Source organism: Pseudonaja textilis, chromosome 3 (genome assembly GCF_049901715.1).
Source record: "Pseudonaja textilis isolate UNSWEBS1 chromosome 3, rPseTex1.2, whole genome shotgun sequence".
Classification (NCBI taxonomy): Eukaryota; Metazoa; Chordata; class Lepidosauria; order Squamata; family Elapidae; genus Pseudonaja; species Pseudonaja textilis.
Genome location: NC_141992.1, coordinates 1,234,655 through 1,257,646, shown reverse-complemented (window position 1 = coordinate 1,257,646; position 22,992 = coordinate 1,234,655). Strand labels below are relative to the sequence as shown.

Below are 22,992 nucleotides of genomic sequence, written 5' to 3'. Positions count from 1 at the left end.
TCGGAGCAGCTGTGTGGGGATTACTTAGCCTCCTGACACTTTTACTTAATGTCACGATTTCGGCTGGCCAGAAATCAACTCTGAAAGGAAGGAAGGGGGGGGGAATGGGGGGGGAGAGAAAAAAAATTGATTTTAACTTTTGCTTCTTGACCCGGAGACGGCCATTAAGGAGGGGGAAGAAAGAGACCTGCAGAAGCCGACGGAAAATCGATAGCAGGAGAAAAGAATATTTCTATTTTTGAAGGCTGCTTCCCCAGCGAGACCCCTGGAAGCCCTCAAAAGCCCCTCTCTCGATTCAACACCTGCCTCCTTGGAATAGAAGGGAGTGGCAGGGGTGGAAGGGACCTTGGAGGTCTTCTAGTCCGACCCCCTGCCTAGGCAGGAAACGCTACACCACTTCAGACACCAAGGGTTATCCGACCCCTTTTGAAAAACCTTCCCGTGTTGGAGCATTCACACCTTCTGAAGGCAAATTAATTGGTTAATTGGCAGGTCGGCTGGTTAATTGTCCTCACTGTTCTGGAAGTTTCTCCTTCATCCCTGGTTGCTTCTCGCCTTGGTTAGTTTCCGTCCGTTGTTTCTTGTCCTGCCTTCAGGGGCTTTGGAGAATAATTTGACCCCCAAATCTTCTTCCTTGGGGCAGCCCCTCAAACACTGGAAGACTGTTATTATGTCAGGAGAGAAGCAACTTAGAACCGAGAAGGAACTTCCTGACAGTTGGGACAGTTAATCAGTGGAACAACTTGCCACCAGAAGTTGTGGATGCTCCAACACTGGAAGGTTTTAAGAAGATGTTGGATAACTATTAGTGTCTGAGGTGGTGTAGGGTTTCCTGCCTAGGCAGGGGGTTGGACTAGAAGACCTCCAAGGTCCCTTCCAATTCTGTTATTCTATTCTATTCTATTCTGTTCTGTTCTATTCTGTTCTATTCTATATTCCTATTATCTATTTCATTCCATTCCTCCATTCTATTCTATTCTATTCTATTCTTTCTCTATTCTAAATTTTCTATTCTATTCTATTTCTTATTCTATTCTATTCCTATTCTATTCCTATTCTATTCATTTCTATTCTATTCTATATTCCTATTATCTATTCCATTCCATTCAATTCCTCCATTCTATTCTATTCTTTCTCTATTCTATTCTTTCTCTATTCTATTCTAAATTTTCTATTCTATTCTATTCTATTCTATTCTCTTATTCTATTCTATTCCTATTCTATTCATTTCTATTCTATTCTATATTCCTATTCCTATTATCTATTCCATTCCATTCCTCCATTCTATTCTATTCTTTCTCTATTCTATTCTATTCTATTCTATTCTATTCTATTCTATTCTATTCTATTCTATTCTATTCTATTCTATTCTATTCTACTCTACTCTACTCTACTCTACTCTAATTCTATTCTATTCTCCGCTCCCCTGGTCCTTCTCTTCCCTAGAGTAGCCAGGCCCAGTTCCTGCCACCGTGCCTGTTTGAGCCTTCAGTCTCCTCATCCTCCTGGTTGCTCTTCTCTGCACTTTCTCTAGAGTCTCCGCATCTTTTTTCCATCACCAAAACTGGACGCAGCGTTTCCAAGGGCCGCCTCACCCCAAGGCCTTACAAAGCTGTATTAACACGTCACGTGACCTGGACTCTGCCTCCCTCTTGATGCAGCCTGGAATTGCACGGGCTTTTTCCGGCCACTGCAGCGCACGGCTGGCTCATCCTTCCTTTTATGTAGTGTATGTGCCGCCCCACTGGGCCGTTCGAGGGTGCCGGAGAGGGTTCTTCGCAGCCCCATCCGGCGGGGGTGGGGGTCTCTCTTCCCTTGCCCCCCCAGGCCCCCAGCACACTCACGGCACAGGTTGGAGAAGCCCAGAGGCCTTAGGGGAGAACCTGCAGTTGGGCAGGTGAGCATCCAGTGCCCTTTTTTCGCAGCTGCAAATGGTAAGACGGTCACCAGTCCGCCAAAGGGGAGGGAGGGGCTGCTTGGTCCGGCTTAAGGCTTTGGGGAGGGGGTCCCTTAGATCTCCCTCCCCCCCCCTTCCCAAGAAGAGGAGGGTTTTGAGCACATGGGCACATCTGTGTTGCCACCGCTTGCAACACCCCCTGAAGGACGGTTTTCTCATACCTGGAAACTGGGTGAAAGTCGGCAGAGATCCTCCGTCATCCGGGTCACGGCTGTCCCGAAGGCGCCTTTTTCAGGAGGCGACTGGACTTTCTTCGAAGACGTTTCACTTCTCATCCCGGAAGCTTCTTCTGCTCTGTGACTGGACGGCGGGGAAGAATTCACGCTCCTCGCAAGACAGAGCTGGTCATTTGCATCCTTTTAGAGGGTCCCTGAGGCCACTTGGAGGTTGGCCTGTCTCCTTTGGGTCCCCCGAGTCGTGTTCCTGGTTCCTAAAGTCTGCTATTTTTTTCCCCCTCTGGAAATCCATTCCTACTTCCACCCCATCAGAGGTTCGTCCCCAAATTGGATCATGAAGAGTCTGCAGAGATTCTCCATCACGCAGACCACAGTTGTCCCAAAGGTTCTTTTTCAGGAGGCAGGCCCAGGACCTTTCTTGCTTTTTTGCTTTGTTTGAAGACGTTTCGCTTCCCATCCAAGAAGCTTCCTCAGTTCTGACCGGACCGTTGGAACCTGAGTGGTGCATGTGGGCGTGGAGCCTTCTTGGGGGGGGGGGCAGGAAAAAACATCCTGCAGCCAAGAAAGCTCCACACACCCATTTGCACCACTCAGGTGACCCTGAGGACACAGATAAAACTTCCAAGCGGCCCCAACGACCCTCTCAAAGGGTGCAAATGACCAGTTCTGTCTGCAAGGAGCATAAATCCTTCCCTTCCCCACCCTCCAGTCAGAGCTGAAGAAGCTCCTTGGATGAGAAGTGAAACCTCTTCAAAAAAAAAAAAAAAAAAAAACACCAGAAAGTCCAATTGCCTCCTGTTTTATCTTCCAGAATTCTGGCTGGGGAATTCTGGGAGTTGAAATCCACCAGTCTTAAAAGCTGCCAAGGTTGGAGACACCGGCCCCTCCCCGATGCAAATCAGGAAAGGCCAAATTAGATTGATTGATAACCCCACCGGGTTATTAAAGTTACTTATTTATCCAATTCATAGGGTGCCCCTCTCACCAAGACTTTGGGCAGCGAATAAGCGTGAAGATAGAACAAAACTTCCTCCTCCTCCTCCTCCTCCTCCTCCTCCTCCTCCTCTTCTTCTTCTTCTTCTTCTTCTTCTTCTTCTTCTTCTTCTTATTATTATTATTATTATTATTATTATTATTTATTATTATCATCATTATACACACTGCGAAGGTTGAAACACACAGCGGAAACAGAAAACATCAACCCAGGATACGAACGTAGCCGAGAAGCAGGTCTCTGCTCGGTGTCCGTTGAGCCACGCTGAGCTATGATCTCCCTCCTCCATCCGCTCTTTTGTGGTTGCTGAGACGGAGAAAGATGGCTTAGGAGAGGTGAGGACAAGGGACCGGAGGTTTTTTGGGGGGGGGGGGTGTCACAGGGAAGGGGTGATGCCAGGTGGCGGATCTGGGGTTCCCAAGGACCCCGCAGCTGGAGGGGCGTCCAGCCTTCCTGGAAAGGGAGAGACTGGGGCATTCAAAGTCCTCCTGGCCAAGCCCTCTCCACCCCGGAAGCAAGAAGGAGTTGAGACCCTTTGGAAATAACAAACCAGACCAATCTTTAATCGTTCAAAATGACACCCACGCACACGCTCACAAAACCTGAGAAGGGTCCCCTTTCTCCCGAAAGTCTCTTTGGGACCCCAAGCGGCAGAAGGTCCTGGAAGCCCCTCAAGGGCCCCTCAGAAGTTCTCCAGAAGTTCCATGATCCGTTTTTGCTCGCTCTCCAGGAATTCGGAGTTCTTCCCATCTCCGATGTTCTCCGCATACTCTGCAGGGAGATTGGGGGCAGCTGTGAGTGAGAGCGAGGGTCCTTCCAAGCCCCTCTCACCCCCCTCCCCAAAGAGAAGGTCTCTCAGCCGTGGCTCCACCGCCTTCGCACGGCCTTGGCCTCCCAGGGCCTCTCTCTCTCTCTCTCCCCCTCTCTTCTCTCTGGGGCCCTTTGACTCTTTGCCGTCTGAAATGTTGATAACTTGATCAGAACACAAAGCACAAAGGAAAGGAAAACCGCGGGAAACCAGGAGAGGAAACCAGGAATAGAATAGAATGGAGCTGGAAGGGACCTTGGAGGTCTTCTAGTCCAGCCCTGTTCGAGCAGGAGAAGCTATACAATCTCAGACAAATGGCTGTCCGCTCTTTTCTTAAAAAAAAAAACTGACCTGGGTCAGGTCGAGGGGGCCGGGCTGCTCACTCCCCTAACTGGGGCTCCGTCAGATCCCTTCGGCTCTCAGGCCAGGGTTGTGGCCTGTCGGCCGCCGAATCAGAAGAGGCGGCGTGGGAGTCAGGGTCAGCATCAGGCAACCAGGGAGCTCCGAGGGGGAAGAGGGAATGGAGATGGCCGAGAGAGAGACAGAGGTGGAGCCTGAGCCGTCCATCAGCCCTCAGATGGAGAGTCAACCGCCCCCAGGTCTGGAGGAGGCTGATGAGGTAGAGGAGGAACAGCCGGGTCTAGTGCCTGATGCACGGATGCACAGAAGGCAGAGGAGAGGAGAGCAGTGGAAATCTATGGGCTGGTCCTCAGGACGGAAGAGCCAGGTCTGGAGGTGGCTGATGAGGAAGAGGAGGAACAGCCGGGTCCAGTGCCTGACAAACGGATGTGCAGAAGGCAGAGGAGAGGAGAGCAGGGGAAATCTATGGGCCGGTCCTTGGGATGGAAGAGCCAGGTCTGGAGGCGGCTGATGAGGAAGAGGAGGAACAGCTGGGCCCAGTGCCTGATGTGCAGATGCGCAGAGGGCAGAGGAGAGGAGAGCAGGGGAAATCTATGGGCTGGTCCTCAGGACGGAAGAGCCAGGTCTGGAGGCGGCTGATGAGGAAGAGGAGGAACAGCTGGGCCCAGTGCCTGATGTGCAGATGCGCAGAAGGCAGAGAGGAGAGGAGATCAGGGGAAATCTATGGGCCGGTTCTCGGGACGGAAGAGCCAGGTCTGGAGGCGGCTGAGGAGGAAGAGGAACAGCTGGGCCCAGCACCTGACACTCAGATGCGCAGAAGGCAGAGGAGAGGAGAGCAGGGGAAATCTATGGGCCGGTCCTTGGGATGGAAGAGCCAGGTCTGGAGGCGGCTGAGGAGGAAGAGGAACAGCTGGGCCCAGCACCTGACACTCAGATGCGCAGAAGGCAGAGGAGAGGAGAGCAGGGGAAATCTATGGGCCGGTCCTTGGGATGGAAGAGCCAGGTCTGGAGGCGGCTGATGAGGAAGAGGAGGAACAGCCGGGTCCAGCGCCTGACAAACGGATGCACAGAAGGCAGAGGAGAGGAGAGCAGGGGAAATCTATGGGCCGGTCCTCAGGACGGAAGAGCCAGGTCTGGAGGCGGCTGAGGAGGAAGAGGAGGAACAGCCGGGTCCAGCGCCTGACAAACGGATGCACAGAAGGCAGAGGAGAGGAGAGCAGGGGAAATCTATGGGCCGGTTCTCAGGACGGAAGAGCCAGATCTGGAGGCGGCTGATGAGGAAGAGGAGGAACAGCCGGGTCCAGCGCCTGACAAACGGATGCGCAGAAGGCAGAGGAGAGGAGAGCAGGGGAAATCTATGGGCCGGTTCTCAGGACGGAAGAGCCAGATCTGGAGGCGGCTGATGAGGAAGAGGAGGAACAGCCGGGTCCAGCGCCTGACAAATGGATGCGCAGAAGGCAGAGGAGAGGAGAGCAGGGAAATCTATGGGCGGTTCTCAGGACGGAAGAGCCAGGTCTGGAGGCGGCTGAGGAGGAAGAGGAACAGCCGGGTCCAGCGCCTGACAAACGGATGCGCAGAAGGCAGAGGAGAGGAGAGCAGGGGAAATCTATGGGCCGGTTCTCAGGACGGAAGAGCCAGGTCTGGAGGCGGCTGAGGAGGAAGAGGAACAGCCGGGTCCAGCGCCTGACAAACGGATGCGCAGAAGGCAGAGGAGAGGAGAGCAGGGGAAATCTATGGGCGGTTCTCAGGACGGAAGAGCCAGATCTGGAGGCGGCTGATGTGGAAGAGGAGGAACAGCCGGGTCCAGCGCCTGACAAATGGATGCGCAGAAGGCAGAGGAGAGGAGAGCAGGGAAATCTATGGGCGGTCCTCAGGATGGAAGAGCCAGGTCGGGAGGTGGCTGATGAGGAAGAGGAGGAACAGCTGGGCCCAGCACCTGACACTCAGATGCGCAGAAGGCAGAGGAGAGGAGAGCAGGGGAAATCTATGGGCCGGTCCTTGGGATGGAAGAGCCAGGTCTGGAGGCGGCTGATGAGGAAGAGGAGGAACAGCCGGGTCCAGCGCCTGACAAACGGATGCACAGAAGGCAGAGGAGAGGAGAGCAGGGGAAATCTATGGGCCGGTCCTCAGGACGGAAGAGCCACTGCTGCTTAGCAAAGCCCCACCCTGGCTCTGGGGATCAAAGGAAGGGAGGTGGGGGGGAGATGACTAGATGTGGCAGACAACTGTCCATCTCCTGGGTGGATGGACTCATCCTTAGCCTGCGGTGAGAGAAACGTTTCCAAGGAATCTTGTCGTGTTTGGGGGGCTGGGTCGGAACAGGCAGCCTCCCCTCCCCTCTTCAGAGGCCGGCCTGAGCGTGCAGCCCTTCTCCCTCCCTGCTTCGGTCTTGTACAGGCGTGGTGCCTTAGCTGACCCCAGGACCCACGTCTGTACTGGACCGGCAAACGCCGGGGCAGGAGTGAGCCAGGGCAACGTGCGAGACGAGTGTGGAGCTACCTGGGACTCCAGAACATCCGCATCCGGCATTAATATTTCATGGTGCCAACACCTGCGCATCCCGAGGAGCTCATCGGATGCTTTTATACGTGCACAACAGGCAGGCTGGCGCAGGCAGGAATCGGGGGGGGCGGAGGGAGGGAGGATTTTTCCTCTCAACAACTGAACATCAGCCACACCGAGCAGGGACTCGGCTTCTGCCGGTCTCCCGGGAAAAGGGTCCTGAATATGCATGAGGGTGCACATCTGGCCAATTCTGGCACAGGAAGGAGCCCTGCCTCCCCTGGGGAGGAGGGGGGGGAGGGGGGAGGAATGGGGGAGGGGGTTTTATGAAGAGAAGGACCCGGGGAGACAGGAGAGCAGCATTCCAGTATTTGAGGAGGGGCTCCCCCAAAGAAGAGGGTGAGGTGGGGGGGGGTAAAGCTATTCTCCAAGGCACCTGAAGGCAGGAAACTTGCTTCTCACCAAGGAGAGAAGCAACCTGGAACTAAGGAGAAATTTCCTAAATAGTGAGGACAATTCATCAGTGGAACTGCCTGCCACCAGTAGTTGTGGTTGCTCCATCACAGGATGGTTTTTAAGAAGAGACGGGACAGTCACTTGGATGAAATAGTCTAGGGTCTCCTGCTCAAGGAGGGGCTGGACTAGAGGACCTCCAAGATCCCTTCCAACTCTGTTATTCTTCCTTCCTTCTTTCCTTCCTTCTATCCTTCCTTCCTTCTTCCTTCCTTCTTCTATCCTTCCTTCCTTCCTTCTTTCCATCCTTCCTTCCTTCCATCCATTCCTTCCTTCTATCCTTCCTTCCTTCCATCCTCCCTTCCTTCCCCGCTCCCTTCCTTCTATCCTTCCTTCCATCCTCCCATCCTTCCATCTTTCCTTCCCTTCCTTCCATCCTTCCTTCCCCCACCCTTCCTTCTAACCTTCCCCCTTCCTTCCTTCCCCCTTCCTTCCATCCTTCCTTCCTATCCTTCCTTCTATCTTTCCTTCCTTCCTTCTATCCATCCTTCCTTCCCTTCCTTCCATCCTTCCTTCCTTCCTTTCCCCTCCCTCCCTTCCTTTCTTCCATCCATCTACCCATCCTTCCTTCCCTCCCACTGCAGGTTTTTAAGAAGAGATGGTACAACCAGTTGTCTGAAAGAATGTCGGGTCTCCTATAGGGCCTCCCAGTTCTTTTATTCTGGGTCCAAAGAAGCTCCTTGCAGCAAGGAGGAAGCCATCTCAGCTCTTTGGGGCTTCCAGACAGAGCGCCCCCGGATGGGGGCTGTTTGCCAGGCTCTGACTAAGAAAGTGACTCTGACTTTGCAGCAGATACAAAATGCCATTAATTGGGGGCAAGAGGAACCGGAAGGAAATGGGAGAATCGGCCTCTGATTGAGCCCAGGGGGAGAAGAGAGGGAAGAGGCAGGAACTGGGCCTGGCTGGTCTAGGGAAGAGAAGGACCAGGGAGACAGGAGAGCAGCCTTCCAATACTTGAGGGGCTGCCCCAGAGAGGAGGAGGAGGGGGGTCAAGCTATTTCCTAAAGCCCCTGAAGGCCAGACAAGGAATAATGGAGGGAAACTGAACAAGGAGAGATTTAACCTGGAAATAAGGAGGAATTTTCTGACAGGAAGAACCGTCAACCCATGGAACAGAAGTTGTCAACCCACTTTGGAGGTTGTGGGAGTTTCATCCCTGGAGGCTTTCAAGAAGAGACTGGACTGCCATCGGTCAGAAATGGTGTAGGGTCTCCTGCTTGGGCGAGGGGGTTGGACTAGATGGCCTATAAGGTCCCTTCCCACTCTGTTCATCTAATCTCATCCCTTTGCAGCCGAGTGGCAGGAGAGATGGAGACGGTTGCCGCATCCGGAAGGCGGCCTCTTCTCGCCTGCCTGAGAAGCCAAGAGCTGCCCCCACCCCCCCCGGAGACCTCCAGGGGCCTCCCTGGGCCCCAGCTTCTGGGTCCAAACCCTCAGATCCGAGGCCGAGACCCATCAGGCACCCCTCTTCCCCCCTCCCGTAACCTCCCCAGCTTAGCCTGATGGGGACGCAGCCCATGGGGAACGCAGGTTCCCAAGATTGGACACCTCAGGTCTTCTTCTCAGGGAGGGGGGTTGGATGCTACTGGGTTCCTACCTGGTTTACTTCCAGTTCGATGCCTGACCCTGTGAGCGCACGTGCGCACGCACCCCTAATGTACCAATCAGCCGAGAGGAGGAAGAGATGGAAAGCTGGGAGCCCAGGCGCTTGTCGCTTCTTCTACCCTCTTCTACCCAAAGTCTTTCTTTCTCTCCCCCAAACTCCGCCAGAAACGAGTCTTGGGGACCCTGCAAGGCCTCCTGCTCCAAGAGGCTGCGCCGGCAAAGACTCATTTCTGGCGGAGTTTGGGGGAGAGAAAGAAAGACTTCTGCGGCTTCTGCTGTTTTCCTTGCATGAAGCCAAAAGTCTCTCCCCCCCTCTCTCTCTTCTCCTGAGAACGGAGCTGGAGACGGTCTCCTGCGATCCCAAATAAAAATCGATCGATCGGGAGGAAAATGGGGCGTGGAATTTTCCTGCACACTTTTTGGGGGGATTTTCCCAGGGTCTCTGCTCCGCGGGATTTAAAACGATGAGGTTGGTGGTCCCTGAGGTCCAAAAAGTTGGCGACCCTTAGACTAGAAGGTCCCTACTAACTCTGCATTCTGAGGGTTTACCAGCGAGGGACCGTTCAGCCCAAGGCTGTGGAGACCAGACTGGGGGCCTCCAACAGATTCAGGGACACCAGAGGTGAGGAGGTGAACCCCCCACGCGGTGACCTCGTACCCAACTCCACCCCCTTGGTTCCCTGGTCCACCTGTCCAGCATGTCTGCAGCCCTTGGGGTGTCTCCCCCGGAGAGAAAACAAAAAGGGGGTTCTGGGTGGGTGGGTGGGCGGCTAGGTTCCCCCATCCCCTCCACACACACACACACACACACACACCCCTCCAGGGTGCTTCCAAGGGGGTCCCAGCCTGGTCAGCCGGCAGCCGCGAGGGATGCCAAGGGCTTCTCCCTGCCTCTCTCGCCCGACCCGAGACCCCTCCCCCTCCCCACCTGTCTTCCTATGCAAAAGAGCACCGGATCCCTCTCCGCTCTCAGCCTCCGCCCTCGCCTCCTGCCCTTCCCCCTCCTCCCTGGGGATCCATCGGCTGTCAGGCCGCCAGAGAAACAGGGAAAATATGTAGGCCGTAAAAATCAGGCTCAGAAGCAGGCGGCCAATTAGCATGCAGAAGAGGGAGGAAGGGAAGGGGGAAGGGCGGGGGGAGAGGAGCAAGGGGAGGGGTGGCTGGGACAGAGGGTCCCCAGGGGAGGCTCCCCCCCGCCTAGGGCCTGGAAGGGGGGGGGTCTCCCCAATTGCCCACCCCCCCACTTCCTCTCTCCTCCGTTCGCAGGACCCGCCAGTGAGGTTCACATGGTCAAAATCCTCCCGTCTTCTCTGGGTGCTGCAGTCAAATCAACGCGCCCCCCACCCCCCCGCCCACCATCTGCCATATTTGGGGGGGGGGGGAACAGGCTGCCCCCCTTTCCCAGCATCAGAACCCCAGCCTCCTCCTCCTCCTCCAAGCAGGACAGAGATGCCCCATTCTAGGTTTGCAGACCCCAGAATTCCCACCACCGCAGGAAAGAATCCCCCCCCCACCCGTTTGCTGTTGGCTTTGCATGCCAAGTGGCCTTCGGTGGGGGAGGGGACTCTGCTGGACACCCCGATTCCCCTACAAAAGAGGAAGCTGCGGGAAAATCACCTGGCCAGGTGAGGGGACTCCAGGGGAGGAGGAGGAAGAGGAGGAAGGGGGCGTTCCATGCATCCCAGACGGCTTGGGACTCACCTTTGATGATGTGCCGGACGATCTTGATGGAGCTGCCCCGCATGTTCAGGATCTGGTGCACCCTCTGGCGGATCTGGGGGGAAGGGAGAGAAGAGAGAGAGAGGGGGGCAATGAAGGGTCTCTGTTGGGGAGAGAGGAAGCCTCCCCCTCACCTTCGGGGAAGGGACAGAGGATCGGGCTCCACACGTGGAGCGGCAGCTCCAAGATGTATAGCTCAAACCTACGGAGCCGCGATAGGGAACCCAGGGCACATATGCCGGAAGTGGCAGGCAGAACCATCGCTCCAGCCACGCCAGCCGTCGCTCTTCCGGGTTCCGGTGCGCCGGCCAACCGGTCTCCGTGCGGCCGTGCGCGCTAGAAACCGGAAGTTCAGCTTCCCAGCGAGCGCATGTGTGCCCTAGGGAGCTGCTCCTCCGGCTTCCGGTGCTCCTCCCATGTGCGCTGCCGTTTCGGCACTCGGTGCCAAAAAGGTTCACCAACACTGCTCCAGAGGTAGTCCTCGAGTCAACGACGGTGACTGAGCCCAGGATTTCCGCTGCTAGACGAGACGTTTGCTAAGCGAGTTTGGTCCCGTTTTGTGATGTTTCTTGCCCCGAGAGGTTACGGGAATCGCCGCCATTGTTAAGCCGAGTGGCACGGCTGTTAAGGGGATCCGCCTTCTCAGAAGGTCGCCAAAGGGGATCGCGTGAACCCTGGAGCACTGCGACCGTCGTAAATGTGAGTCGGTTGCTGAGCGTCTGAATTTTGGTGCCGTGACCATGAGTTCTAACTTTGAATGGTCACTAAATGGACGGCTCTAAGTCGAGGACTAGCTGTATACAAGAATCTGGTCAACCAAGGTTCAATATACTACAGGGGCGCCTGGGAAGAGGCAACGGAATTCGGCCTCAGGACCCTGGCTTACCCAGACTGAACCGTAGCAGGCGGCATGGAAGCAAAGAGGCCACAAAGGAAGTTTGGCTTAGTGGTTAAAGGCTCGGAAAGCAAGACACAGGGAGTTCTAGTCCCGCCTTAGGCATGAAAGCAGGCTGGGTGACTTTGGGCCAATCACCAGGAGACGGGGAGTTCTAGTCCCGCCTTAGGCACGAAAGCCAGCTGGGTGACTTTGGGCCAATCACCAGGAGACGGGGAGTTCTAGTCCCGCCTTAGGCATGAAAGCCAACTGGGTGGCTTTGGGCCAATCACCAGGAGACGGGGAGTTCTAGTCCCGCCTTAGGCATGAAAGCCAACTGGGTGGCTTTGGGCCAATCACCAGAAGACGGGGAGTTCTAGTCCCGCCTTAGGCATGAAAGCCAACTGGGTGGCTTTGGGCCAATCACCAGGAGACGGGGAGTTCTAGTCCCGCCTTAGGCATGAAAGCCAACTGGGTGGCTTTGGGCCAATCACCAGGAGACGGGGAGTTCTAGTCCCGCCTTAGGAACGAAAGCCAGCTGGGTGACTTTGGGCCAATCACCAGGAGACAGGGAGTTCTAGTCCCGCCTTAGGCATGAAAGCCAACTGGGTGGCTTTGGGCCAATCACCAGGAGACGGGGAGTTCTAGTCCCGCCTTAGGCATGAAAGCCAACTGGGTGGCTTTGGGCCAATCACCAGAAGACGGGGAGTTCTAGTCCCGCCTTAGGCATGAAAGCCAACTGGGTGGCTTTGGGCCAATCACCAGGGGACGGGGAGTTCTAGTCCCGCCTTAGGCATGAAAGCCAACTGGGTGGCTTTGGGCCAATCACCAGGAGACGGGGAGTTTTAGTCCCGCCTTAGGCATGAAAGCCAACTGGGTGGCTTTGGGCCAATCACCAGGGACGGGGAGTTCTAGTCCCGCCTTAGGCAGGAAAGGGTTCTTGTTGTGGGGAAAACCGGAAGAAAGTCTGTGTCAAACCTATTGGCTGCCTTGAATTATTGACAGAAACGATAAAGGCGAGATACAAATAAACAAATCCTATCTATCCATTCAGAGAGAAAGCCAAAGGTGAGGGCTGAACCTGGAGGGTGGGAGGAAGGCGTGGCCGGTCCTACCTGTGGGATGCCCGCATTGCTGATCTCCGCCATGATGTAGCAGATGAGCTGGAGCACAAACAGACCGGCGTCCAGGCGCCGCAGGTAGAACTCCTCTTCCGTGTCGTCGTCGATGATCTCCCCGCGGCGCACCATGTCCTGCAAAGAGAGTCAGGATAACGGGGTTGGGAGGGACCTTGGAGGTCTTCTAGTCCAACCCCCCACCCCCCCGAAGCGGCAGAGATCCGAGGCCAAGGACTCTGCTTGCTTCACCCACCAGAACCTACAATTTCTTTATATATATATATATATTATTGGTTTTTAAAGGCAAACAAAACATAAAAACATCCAACTTTCTTGCATAAATGTACAAGCAGTGTGTCGGTTGGTTTACAAGTTTTCTGTGCATCCATTTCATAGTCTCAATTACAGTTATATTACATAATAATTCATATTATCAATCAAAAATTGAATACCCTAGTATCATTATCAATCAATCATTTGACTATAATTTTGTTCATTCATACTTTGTGAGATAACTATAATTTACCTAGTTTATTTTATAACAATTCATATAATCCTCCCAAATCTATCCTAAAAACATTTTATAAATATAATAATAAAAAAGAAAAGAAATACATCTTTATATATCCATTATTTTCTAAAATTCTGCATATTCCATTATTGTATTTTATTATCTAGCCATTGATAGAAAAGGTCCCAAGTTTTATAAAATTGTTTGTCCTCTTGAGCTCTAATTTCAAATGTCAATCTACTCATTTCAGAACCTACAATTTATGTGGGGTCCTGGGTGCTCTCTGAGCTTGGTGGCTTTTCTTGCAGGCATTTCATGACCCAACTAGGGGACATCATCAGTGCTAGAACGGAATGTGGTTTATGGAGAAGAGGAGGAGGAAGAGGAGGAGAACTTGATGCTCTCTGAGCTTGGGGTTTTTATTGCAGACGTTTCATGACCCAACTAGGGAATATCATCAGTGCTGGAATGGAGCGAGTGGGGTTTGTGGAGAGGAGGAGTGGGAGGAAGGAGGAGGAGGATGAGAGGAGGAGGATGGGAGGAGGAAGAAGAAGAAGAGGAGGAGGATAGGAGGAGGAGGAAGAAGAGGAGAATTAGGGGGTCCTTGGTGCTCTCTGAGCTTGGTGGCTTTTCTTCCACATGTTTCATGACCCAACTAGGGATGATCCAGGAGGAGGAGGAGGAGGAGGAGGAGGAGGAGGAAGAAGAGGAGGAGGAGGACAATGACTGTGGGGTCCTTGATGCTTTCTTGGTTGTTTCCTCGCAACACTGCATGACTAGATAACGTCATCAGTGCTGGAAGGAGGGAAGGCATTTATCCTATATTCTATTCCCGGGATGGCCAACCTACGGCACGTGGAACCATCGCTCCGGGCAGGCCAGGCATCGCCGGTTGCTCTTCCGAGTTCTGGTGCGCAGGCCAGCTGGTCTTTGTGCATGCGGGAGCGCCGGAAACCGGCAAAGCAACTCCCCGGCATGGATGCTGCACCAGGGAGCTGGTTCTTCCGGTTTCCGGCTCACGCATGGACGCCGGCCAGTGTCTGACTCGCAGCTGCACAGAAGGCAGAGGAGAGAGAGCAGTGGGCATCTATGGGCCAGACCTTGGGACGGAAAAGCCAGGTCTGGAGGTGGCTGATGAGGAAGAGGATGAACAGCTGGGCCCAGTGCCTGATGTGCAGATGCGCAGAAGGCAGAGGAGAGGAGAGCAGTGGAAATCTATGGGCCGGACCTTGGGACGGAAGAGCCACTGCTGCTTAGCAAAGCCCCACCCTGGCTCTGGGGATCAAAGGCAGGGGGCAGAGATGAATAGATGTGCCAGACAACTGTCGATCTCCCGGCCTGATCGACTTGTTAGCCTGCTTTGTGTGTGTGTGTGTGTGTGTGTGTGTGTGAAAGAGAGACATTTTGCCGGGACTGTCGACGCTCCTAATAAAGGAATCATTGATTTAATTACAGCTGGTTTGTCGTGTTTGGGGAACCGGTCAAAACCCTCTGCCTTCTCAGCCCCGGCACTGCTGCCACTGACCCATCCTCCCCGGCCCTGGCTGCGGCCACCCGCAGCCTCTCCCACCCGATGATCAGGCGCCTCCCAATCCTCCAGGAAGGGACTCACGCCGACAGACGGTCTCCCCACCCCCTTGCCCATCCCCCGCCCTCCCCACTGCCCTTGCCGGATCCCATTTCTGCCTTGGGAGGTGGTGGCGGCAATTAGCATCTCATTTAGGAGCCCATTAGCATGCAAAATGCCCGGCGAGAACGTTTTATTGAATCAACCTGCTGAGCATAATTTCCACACGCGACGGAGGATAATGTATTGAGCCATCGCCTGCCTCCCTGTTGCCCTTCCGTGCGGTAACGGTGCTGCCTGACACCGCTGGTGCCCTCCCCCTCTGGGGATGGGGGGGGGATCCGGTTGCCTCCTCCTCCCCCCCGAGGAAAGAGGGAGGCGGGAGGAAGCCCAAAGCCTTTAATTTTGGAAGCTTCAGCCTTGCCCCACTGGCCCTCTGGGGCTCCCTGGGTCCAGCCCTTCACTGCAGGAAAATGAGCATCTCCACCATGTCTCCCAACAAAACACCACAAGCCGCCCGTTTGGGTCCCCGCGCTACACACACACACACAAAAAAGGATGTTGAGATTTTGGGAAAAGCGCAGAGAAGAGCAACTAAGAGGATTAAAGGCCCAGAGATTAAAAAACACATCCCAGGAGCAGTCGCAGGAATCGGGTTTGCGGGGGGAAAAAAGGAAGGAATTAGGGGTGACAGGATAGCGGTCTTCCAATATTTGAGGGCTGCCGCGAAGAAGAGCGGGGGAGGTCCATTTATTCTCCAAAGGAGGGGTCTCCAACCTTGGCCACTTTTAAGGCTTGCGGGCTTGTCTGTTTCTCACCCACCGAAGTGGAGAGATTGCAGAGGAAGGGATCACGAGAGAGAGAGAGAGAGAGAGAGAGAGAGAGAGAGAGTAAGCTTTGCTGGCTGAGGGATTCTGGGAGTTGAAGTCCACAAGTCTTAGAGTGGCCAAGGTTGGAGACCCCTCCTTTGGAGAATAAATGGACCTCCCCCACCCTCCTCTTCGTGACAGCCCCTCAAATATTTGGAGACCCCTGCCTCAAAGCACCAAGACAAAAAGCAACGGATGGAAACTAACCAAGGAGAGAAGAAAAACCTGGAATTCAGGAGAAACTTCCAAAGAGTGAGGACAATTTTAAGCGGTGGGACAGCTTGCCACCGGAAGTTGTGGGGGCTTCATCACTGGAGGCTTCCAAGAAGAGACTGGACTGCCATTTGTCCGAAATAATATAGGGTTTCCTGCTCAAGCAGGGGGCTGGACTAGAAGACCTCCAAGGCCCCTTTCAGCACGATGATTGTATTATGAGCAGTGTTTCTTTCCTCCTCCTCCTCCTCCTCGCCAAACCACTCCCTTCTAGCACCGATTATCCGGGGTCCCTAACTCCCAGGCCGTGGCTCATTCACCACCAGGCCACGCGACCTCTTGCGCTCGTGCGCGAAGCTCCAGTGGGGAGTGGGGGGGGGGCTTCTGCTCACACGAATGGAGTGGTGCGCGGAGGGCCTGTCCCTCACGCACGATCCCCCCCGCCCTCTCCCCCTCCCGGGTTGTCAAGCCTGCAGGGTTGGGGAACCGCTGGATGGTGTTACCTAGCTGGGTAAGGAAACGCCTACGAGAGGACAACCCAGCTCAGAGAGCAGCCAGGACCCCTCCTGTCCAACCCCGAGTGACAAAGAGTTTTGTGAGCTCTGTGTGTGTGTGTGTGTGTGTGTGTGTGTGTGTGTGTGTGTTGGGTGGAGCCATGCTACTCCTCTAGCTCCCCACAAAGCCGGGAAAAACAAAAAAAAGACTTACGTGCTTTTCACCTTCAATCTTCTTGTCGGCTACCTGCACGGCGTCCAGGTACTTGAAATAGAGCTCCATCAGCCTGTCCACCTGGAAGGTAAAAGGAGATTTCTCCGGGTTGGCAGGGGTGTGTGTGTCTTTGGCGTGTCAGGGATGGAGGCCGAGCCTGCCGGCTGAAACGAAGCCCTTTCATGCAGGCTCTCCCCATGTCTCACTTCAGATTCACACAGTGGGAAGGGACCTTGTAGGTCGTCTAGTCCAACCCCCCCACCACCACCACACCACACCCAAGCAGGAGACCCTACACCATCCATTGTTCCTTGTCTGGCCTTGGGGTGCTTTGGTAGAATAGCTTGACCCCCTTCCTCCTCCTCTCTGGGGCAGCCCCTCAAATATTGGAAGGCTGCTCTCCTGCCTCCCCTGGTCCTTCTCTTTACTAGACTAGCCAGGCCCAGTTCCTGCAACCGTTCATCGTATGTTATAACAGATTAACAGAGTTGGAAGGGATATTGTAGGTCATCTAGTCCAACCCCCTTCTGCCCAAGCAGGAGACCCTACACCATTTCTGACAAATGGCAGTCCAGTCTCTTCTTGAAAGCCTCCAGGGATGAAGCTCCCACAACTTCTAAAGGCAACTTTCATGTTCCATGGGTTGATTGCTCTCACTGTCAGAAAGTTTCTCCTTATTTCCAGACTGAATCTCTCCTTGTTCACTTTCCATCCATTGTTCCTTGTCTGGCCTTCAGGTGCCTTGGAGAATAGCTTGACCCCCTTCCTCCTCTCTGGGGCAGCCCTTCAAATATTGGAAGGCTGCTTTCCTGTCTCCCCTGGTCCTTCTCTTCCCTAGACTAGCCAGGCCCAGTTCCTGCCAGTGTTCATCGTATGCTTTAACCTCCAGTCCCCTGTCCACTATTGACCTCACCCCATTCCTAAGAGGTCTGTAAGGGGCCTGCATAAGTGCACCATCGTGCCTACCGTCCCCGTCCTTTGGTCCCCGTTTATTCCTACCTATTTCCTGTATTCCAACTCATGTTTATACTTGTATCCATTATCTTGTCAGCAAATGACCAATCCAATAAATAAATAAAAATGAAAATATATAAATCATCCTGGTTGCTCTTCTCTGCACTTTTTCTAGAGTCTCAACCTCTTTTTTATAGTGTGGGGACCAAAACTGGATGCAGGACTCTAGGTGTGGCCTTACTAAGGCTTTATAGAGTGATATTAGTACCTCCCTTGCTCTCGATTGTATCCCTCCGTTAACGCAACCCAGGATTGCATTGGCTTTTTTGGCTGCTGCTACACACTGCTGTTCTCACTGATAGAGTGCCTCTGAACATGGCAGCTTTACTTACCCCTCATGGCCCCTGAAGCTATGGACCGACCTTTTTTCCGCCTCCTCCGTAAATTTGAGGGGAGGGGGAAATATCAATTCTAATTTAAAGCAGCTCAAAATTGTAAAAGAGCACAGGAATTGCCGCTCTTGCAGAAGACATCCAGCCAGGGGCACCTTGGGATACGCCCGGCAGACAAGCCCGGTGCCCCTCGCATGCTGTTCGGGTCGGACTCTGCCGCCACCGATTTCCCAGAACGGACCCCTCGTTTCGATCCAAACTTATTTGCACAACAGGCTGTGTGTGAGCTCCGATCGAGCGATGCTTTCAAGACGGATGCGCAAAAGAGGGAAGGCGGAAGGAACTGGACTAGGGGTGGGGGTAGGACTAGATGACCTACGAGGTCCCTTCTCACTCTGTTCATCTGTTAAACTCGGGGTTGCAGGGCTGGCCAAAACAGCCACCGTGGAAACTGAACAAGGAGACATTCAACCCGGGAATAAGGAGGAAATTTCCTAACAGTGAGGACAATCAACGCATGGAACATGAAAGATGCCTTCAGAAGTTGTGGGAGCTTCATCCGTGGAGGCTTCCAAGAAGAGACTGGACTGCCCTCTGTCAGAAATGGTGTAGGGTCTCCTGCTTGGCCGGGGGGTTGGACTAGACGACCTATAAGGTCCCTTCCAACTCTTATTAATCTCTTAATACTTTAACACGGGCGGAAAAGCCAGCTGGGCAAAAGACGGGAGGCGGAAGGAACTTGGGGTTGCAGGCGCTGTCCAAAACAGCCATCCCGGGCAGGAAGCGAGAGAAGGAAGGAAGGAAGGAGGCCCTGCCAAGCTTCCGGCACCTTCTTGGGCAGTGCCAAGGTGAAGCACAGAGCTCGGCCTGGCCTTTTCTTTCTATGGATTGATTAGAATAGAATAAACTCTACGGCCACTTGGAATGTCCACTAATGGGCGTCCACTACAAGGAAGACAAGGTGGCCTTACGGCTCGCAAAGGGTCTCCCCTTCTAATGTAAGCATAGGCAGGTCCGCTCCGGCCACCTCTGGCCGCCCCACCACTGACCTTCTCGCTGTCGTTCTCCGTGAACTTGTTGAGCAGCCGCGTCCTTTGCTGACTCCGCAGGTTCCTCAGGAGGGAGGCCAGGATGGAGCAGACGTGCTCTGGGGACGGACCGGAGGAAAGGGAGGGTGGGAGAAAGGCAGGCGTGAGCAATTCCTCCTGATTTACTCTCTCTCTCTATATATATATATATCCAATTTAAAAACCACCTTTCTTTCGTAGAGAGAAGATGTAAAAAGAACAACCAGGTAAAAAAAGTCTGTAGAGATTCTGCATCCTCTAGGTCAGGCTTATAAGGAGATGAGAAGGAGATTCTGGGTCATTCCGACCCAACAGAAACCTGATCCATTGTGCTTCGATGGACGTAACAGGAAGACATGGCCGTGAGAATGAGGGTAGTTTCCAAGGACAAGGAAACAGGTGGTATGCAACAATCATAGGGGTGTGGCATACGGCGATACGTAGTTGGATAGACTGTGAACCCGGGAAAGAGGCAGAAACTGTATATTTGAGCCTGTATATAAACCCCGGCCCTCCTGGGGAAAACGTCTTCTGCCATGAGCAGAATTCCCTTTTGCAAAAGCTAAATAATAATAATAATAATAATAATAATAATGATGATGCAGCTCTTCCATATTGTTCGTCTCCAGTTGTTTTTGTGATTATTATCACATTTGCTCTCCATATATACGGTATGTACATATCCAATTTAAAAACTGCCTTTTTCTTATAGAGAAGATGTAAAAGTAACATCCAGACAAAAGCCCGCAGAGATTCTCTATCTTCCCAGTCAAAGTTGTCCCAAAGGTCCTGTTTTTCCCAAGAAGCAACGGGAATTCCTGGTTTGTTTGTTTTTTTGTTTTCTTGGAAGACATTTCCCTTCTCATCCAAGAAGCTTCCTCAGCTCTGACTGGATGAGGGGGAAGGGAAGGGTTCATCTGCAACGGTTTGCAAAGACTATAAATCCTCCCGTTTGTCACCATCCAGTCAGAGCTCAGGAAGCTTCTTGGAGGAGGAGTGAAATGTCTTCAAAAGAAAAAGACAAGCAGTCGCCTCGTTTTTTTTTTTTTAAAAAAGAGCACCTTTTGGGACAACCAGGACCCGGAGAACGCAGTACTGGACTGTCCTCTGTCAGAAATGGTGTCGGGTCTCCTGCTTGGGCATGGGGTTGGACTAGATGACCGACAAGGTCCCTTCCAACTCTGCTCATCTATTAATGTCCCGTTCATTCTGTCTGTTGGGGTCACTGAGTGACTTTCGTGAACACGTTGGAGAGCGTGGAGGTGGGACAAGCTCTTCTCCAAAGCCCCCCAAGGCCAGAGAAGGAATAATAATGGATGGAAAGCGATCCAGGAGAGATTCAACCTGGAAATAAGGAGGTGGGATTTCCTGACAGGGAGGACAATTAATCAGGGAATCACTGGAGGTGCTTACGAAGAGATTGGCTTGAGCAGAAGGCTGGACTAGATGGCCTCCGAGATCCTTTCCAACCCTGTCCTTCTGTTATTTTCTTTCCCCCAGGACAAGGCCTCTGTGGCACAGAAGCTCTGGAAGAGGAGGGGGAACTGGCTGGCTAAAGACACCCCCTCCCCACCCCCAAAAAGGCTTGCCTTGGCAGACCCTGACAGACCAGCCCACCCCAAATCCTCCGTTCTCCTTGGAGGGACCCCTTTAGATCCATGGGGGGTGGGGGTGGGGGTGGGGAAGAAGGGGGCCTGAAGGGATCCAGGGGGAGGGAGGGAGGATCTCTGGGCAGCCTCACGGCCTCTCCGGCCTCCCAGAAGTCAGAGAGATGCTTTCCGGAGGTCCATTTATTGCCTTCGATTCACAGGGAAGGTTTTGGGCTGAAAAACAGGCCAGGGGTGGGAAGGAAGGAATCGCTGCCGGGGACAAAGCCCCGTGCCGGGATTTAAGCAGCAAAGAGGAAAGGGGATTTTTTTTTGGTGGGGGGTGGGTGTGGGTGGGTGGGTGGCCCTCCAGCAGCCAGAGAAGCCGGTGGGGGCAGCAGCTTTTCTGCCCCTGCGCTGGGTGGACGGGGTGGGCAGGGGGCTCCTGAGCGGCTTGGCTGCCCTGCACGAGGGCTCAGGGTGGGCCACACAGTTCAATGGGACAAGGCCAGCTGCCCCATTTCCTCCTTGCGATGGAAAGGATTACAGAAAAGGAAGGGCGGGAAGGGACCCCGGAGGTCTTCTAGTCCAACCCCCGTGCTCTGGGATGCAGGCAGGGCTGGCGAGGCTCCATTCACCGGATTGATCTCGACTCCACTGGTTGTAAAGCAGAAAACACGAAATCCCTCCTTTCACGGCTGCCCACCGGGTCGGTTCTTTCGGTCCCCCGACGCTGCGGTGGTTCTTCTTCCTCGACGCCCCCTTTTAATGGGCCTTGGCCCAGCGGGGAGGGGAGGTCAACAAACGGCGCCTGAAAAGCACCACCCTCCACCGATCCTGAGAAAGACGCTGAGGGTTTTTGCAGGCTGGGTAGTAAGAGGGAGGGAGGGAGGGAAGGAGGGAAGGAAAAGAGGGCGGGAAGGAGGGGAGGAAAGATAGATAGAGGGAGGGAGGGAGGAAAGGATAAAGAGGGAGGGAAGGAAGGATAAAGAGGAGGGAGGGAAGGATAGATAGAGGGAGGGAAGGAAGGATAAAGAGGGAGGGAGGGAAGGAAGGATAAAGAGGGGAGGGAAAAAGGAAGGATAAATGAGAGAGGGAGGGAAGGAAGGAAGGAAAGATAGATAGAGGGAGGAAGGAAGGAAGGTAGGAAAAGAGGCGGAAGGAGGGAAGGAAGGATAGAGGAGGAGGGGAGGGAGGGAGGAAAGGATAAAGAGGGAAGGAAGGAAGGAAGGATAAAGGGGAAAGGAAGGATAAAGAGGGAGGGAAGGAAGGATAAAGAGGGAGGGAAGGAAGGAAGGATAGATAGAGGGAGGGAGGGAGGAAAGGATAAAGAGGGAGGGAAGGAAGGAAGGATAAAGAGGGAGGGAAGGAAGGATAAAGAGGGTGGGAAGGAGGGGAAGGAAGGATAGATAGAGGGAGGGTGGGAGGGAAGGATAAAGAGGGAGGAAGGAAAGATAGATAGAGGCAAGACCCTCCCCCCTCCCCCTTGTTGTGCATGCCCCTTCCCGCAATGCCTGGCCTCTCTCGCTGGCAGTAAGCACAGCGATGCTTGGCACGCGGAGAACACAAAAGCCGCCCTGCGTGAAGCAGATAAAGCCTCCTTCTGCCAGGGGTCTGCCGTGCGGCACCCGAGTTGGCAACAGGCCCCCTGCCAGGCGCCAGGAATGCCTTGATGATCCAAAGATACCTGCCAGCCTCACGCTCCCCACCTCCGGGCTCTCCACAGCCCCAGCGTGACGGAATTCACAGAATAATAACCGAGTGGGAAGGGACCTTGTAGGTCATCTAGTCCAACCCCCCGCCCAAGCAGGAGACCCTCCACCATTTCTGACAAATGGGAGTCCGGTCTCTTCTTGAAGGTCTCAAGGGATGGCGCTCCCATAACTTCTGAAGGCAACTTCTCTTCCATGGGTTGATTGTCCTCCCTGTCAGAAAATTTCCTCCTTATTTCCAGGTTGAATCTCTCCTTGATCAGTTTCCATCCATTATTCCTTGTCCGACCTTTGGGTGCTTGGGAAAATAGCTTGACCCCCTTCCTCCTCTCTGGGGCAGCCCTCAAATATTAGAAGATGCTCTCCTGTCTCCCCTGGTCCTTCTCTTCACCAGACTAGCCAGGCCCAGTTCCTGCAACCGTTCGTCGTATGTTTGAGCCTCCAATCATCCCCTCATCACCCTGGTTGCTCTTCTCTGCCCTCTTTCCAAAGTCTCAACCTCTCTTTTTATAGCGTGGGGACCAAAACTGCATGCAGGACTCTAGGTGGGGCCTTACTAAGGCTTTACAGAGTGGTGTAAGTCCCTCCCTTGATCTCGACTGTCTTCTAGTCCAACCCCCGCTCAGGCATGAAGCCCTATACACCACATTCTCACTTCCTGAATAGAATCAGAACTATTGAAAGGGGAAAAAAAAAACATCCTAGAGAGAAATCTTGAACTATGGGAGATACCTCCTTTCCTGCAACCGTTCTTCTTAGAGTTTATCCTCCGGGTCTTTCATCTTTA

General features: G+C 53.7%; 1 protein-coding gene across 1 annotated transcript in view; it reads right to left on the bottom strand.

The window, feature by feature from the left end:
• Positions 1-3,661: 3,661 nt before the first annotated feature.
• CTNNBL1 (catenin beta like 1) overlaps positions 3,662-22,992 on the bottom strand; it is a 99,999-nt gene continuing 80,668 nt past the window's right edge. The window contains exons 13-17 of the mRNA XM_087928743.1: positions 18,890-18,987; positions 16,495-16,575; positions 12,624-12,761; positions 10,617-10,689; positions 3,662-3,898 (exon numbers count right to left, since the gene is read on the bottom strand). Of these exons, the coding sequence (XP_087784869.1) occupies positions 3,810-3,898; positions 10,617-10,689; positions 12,624-12,761; positions 16,495-16,575; positions 18,890-18,987 (479 nt within the window). The 3' untranslated portion in view covers positions 3,662-3,809. The remainder of the gene's footprint in view (positions 3,899-10,616; positions 10,690-12,623; positions 12,762-16,494; positions 16,576-18,889; positions 18,988-22,992) is intronic.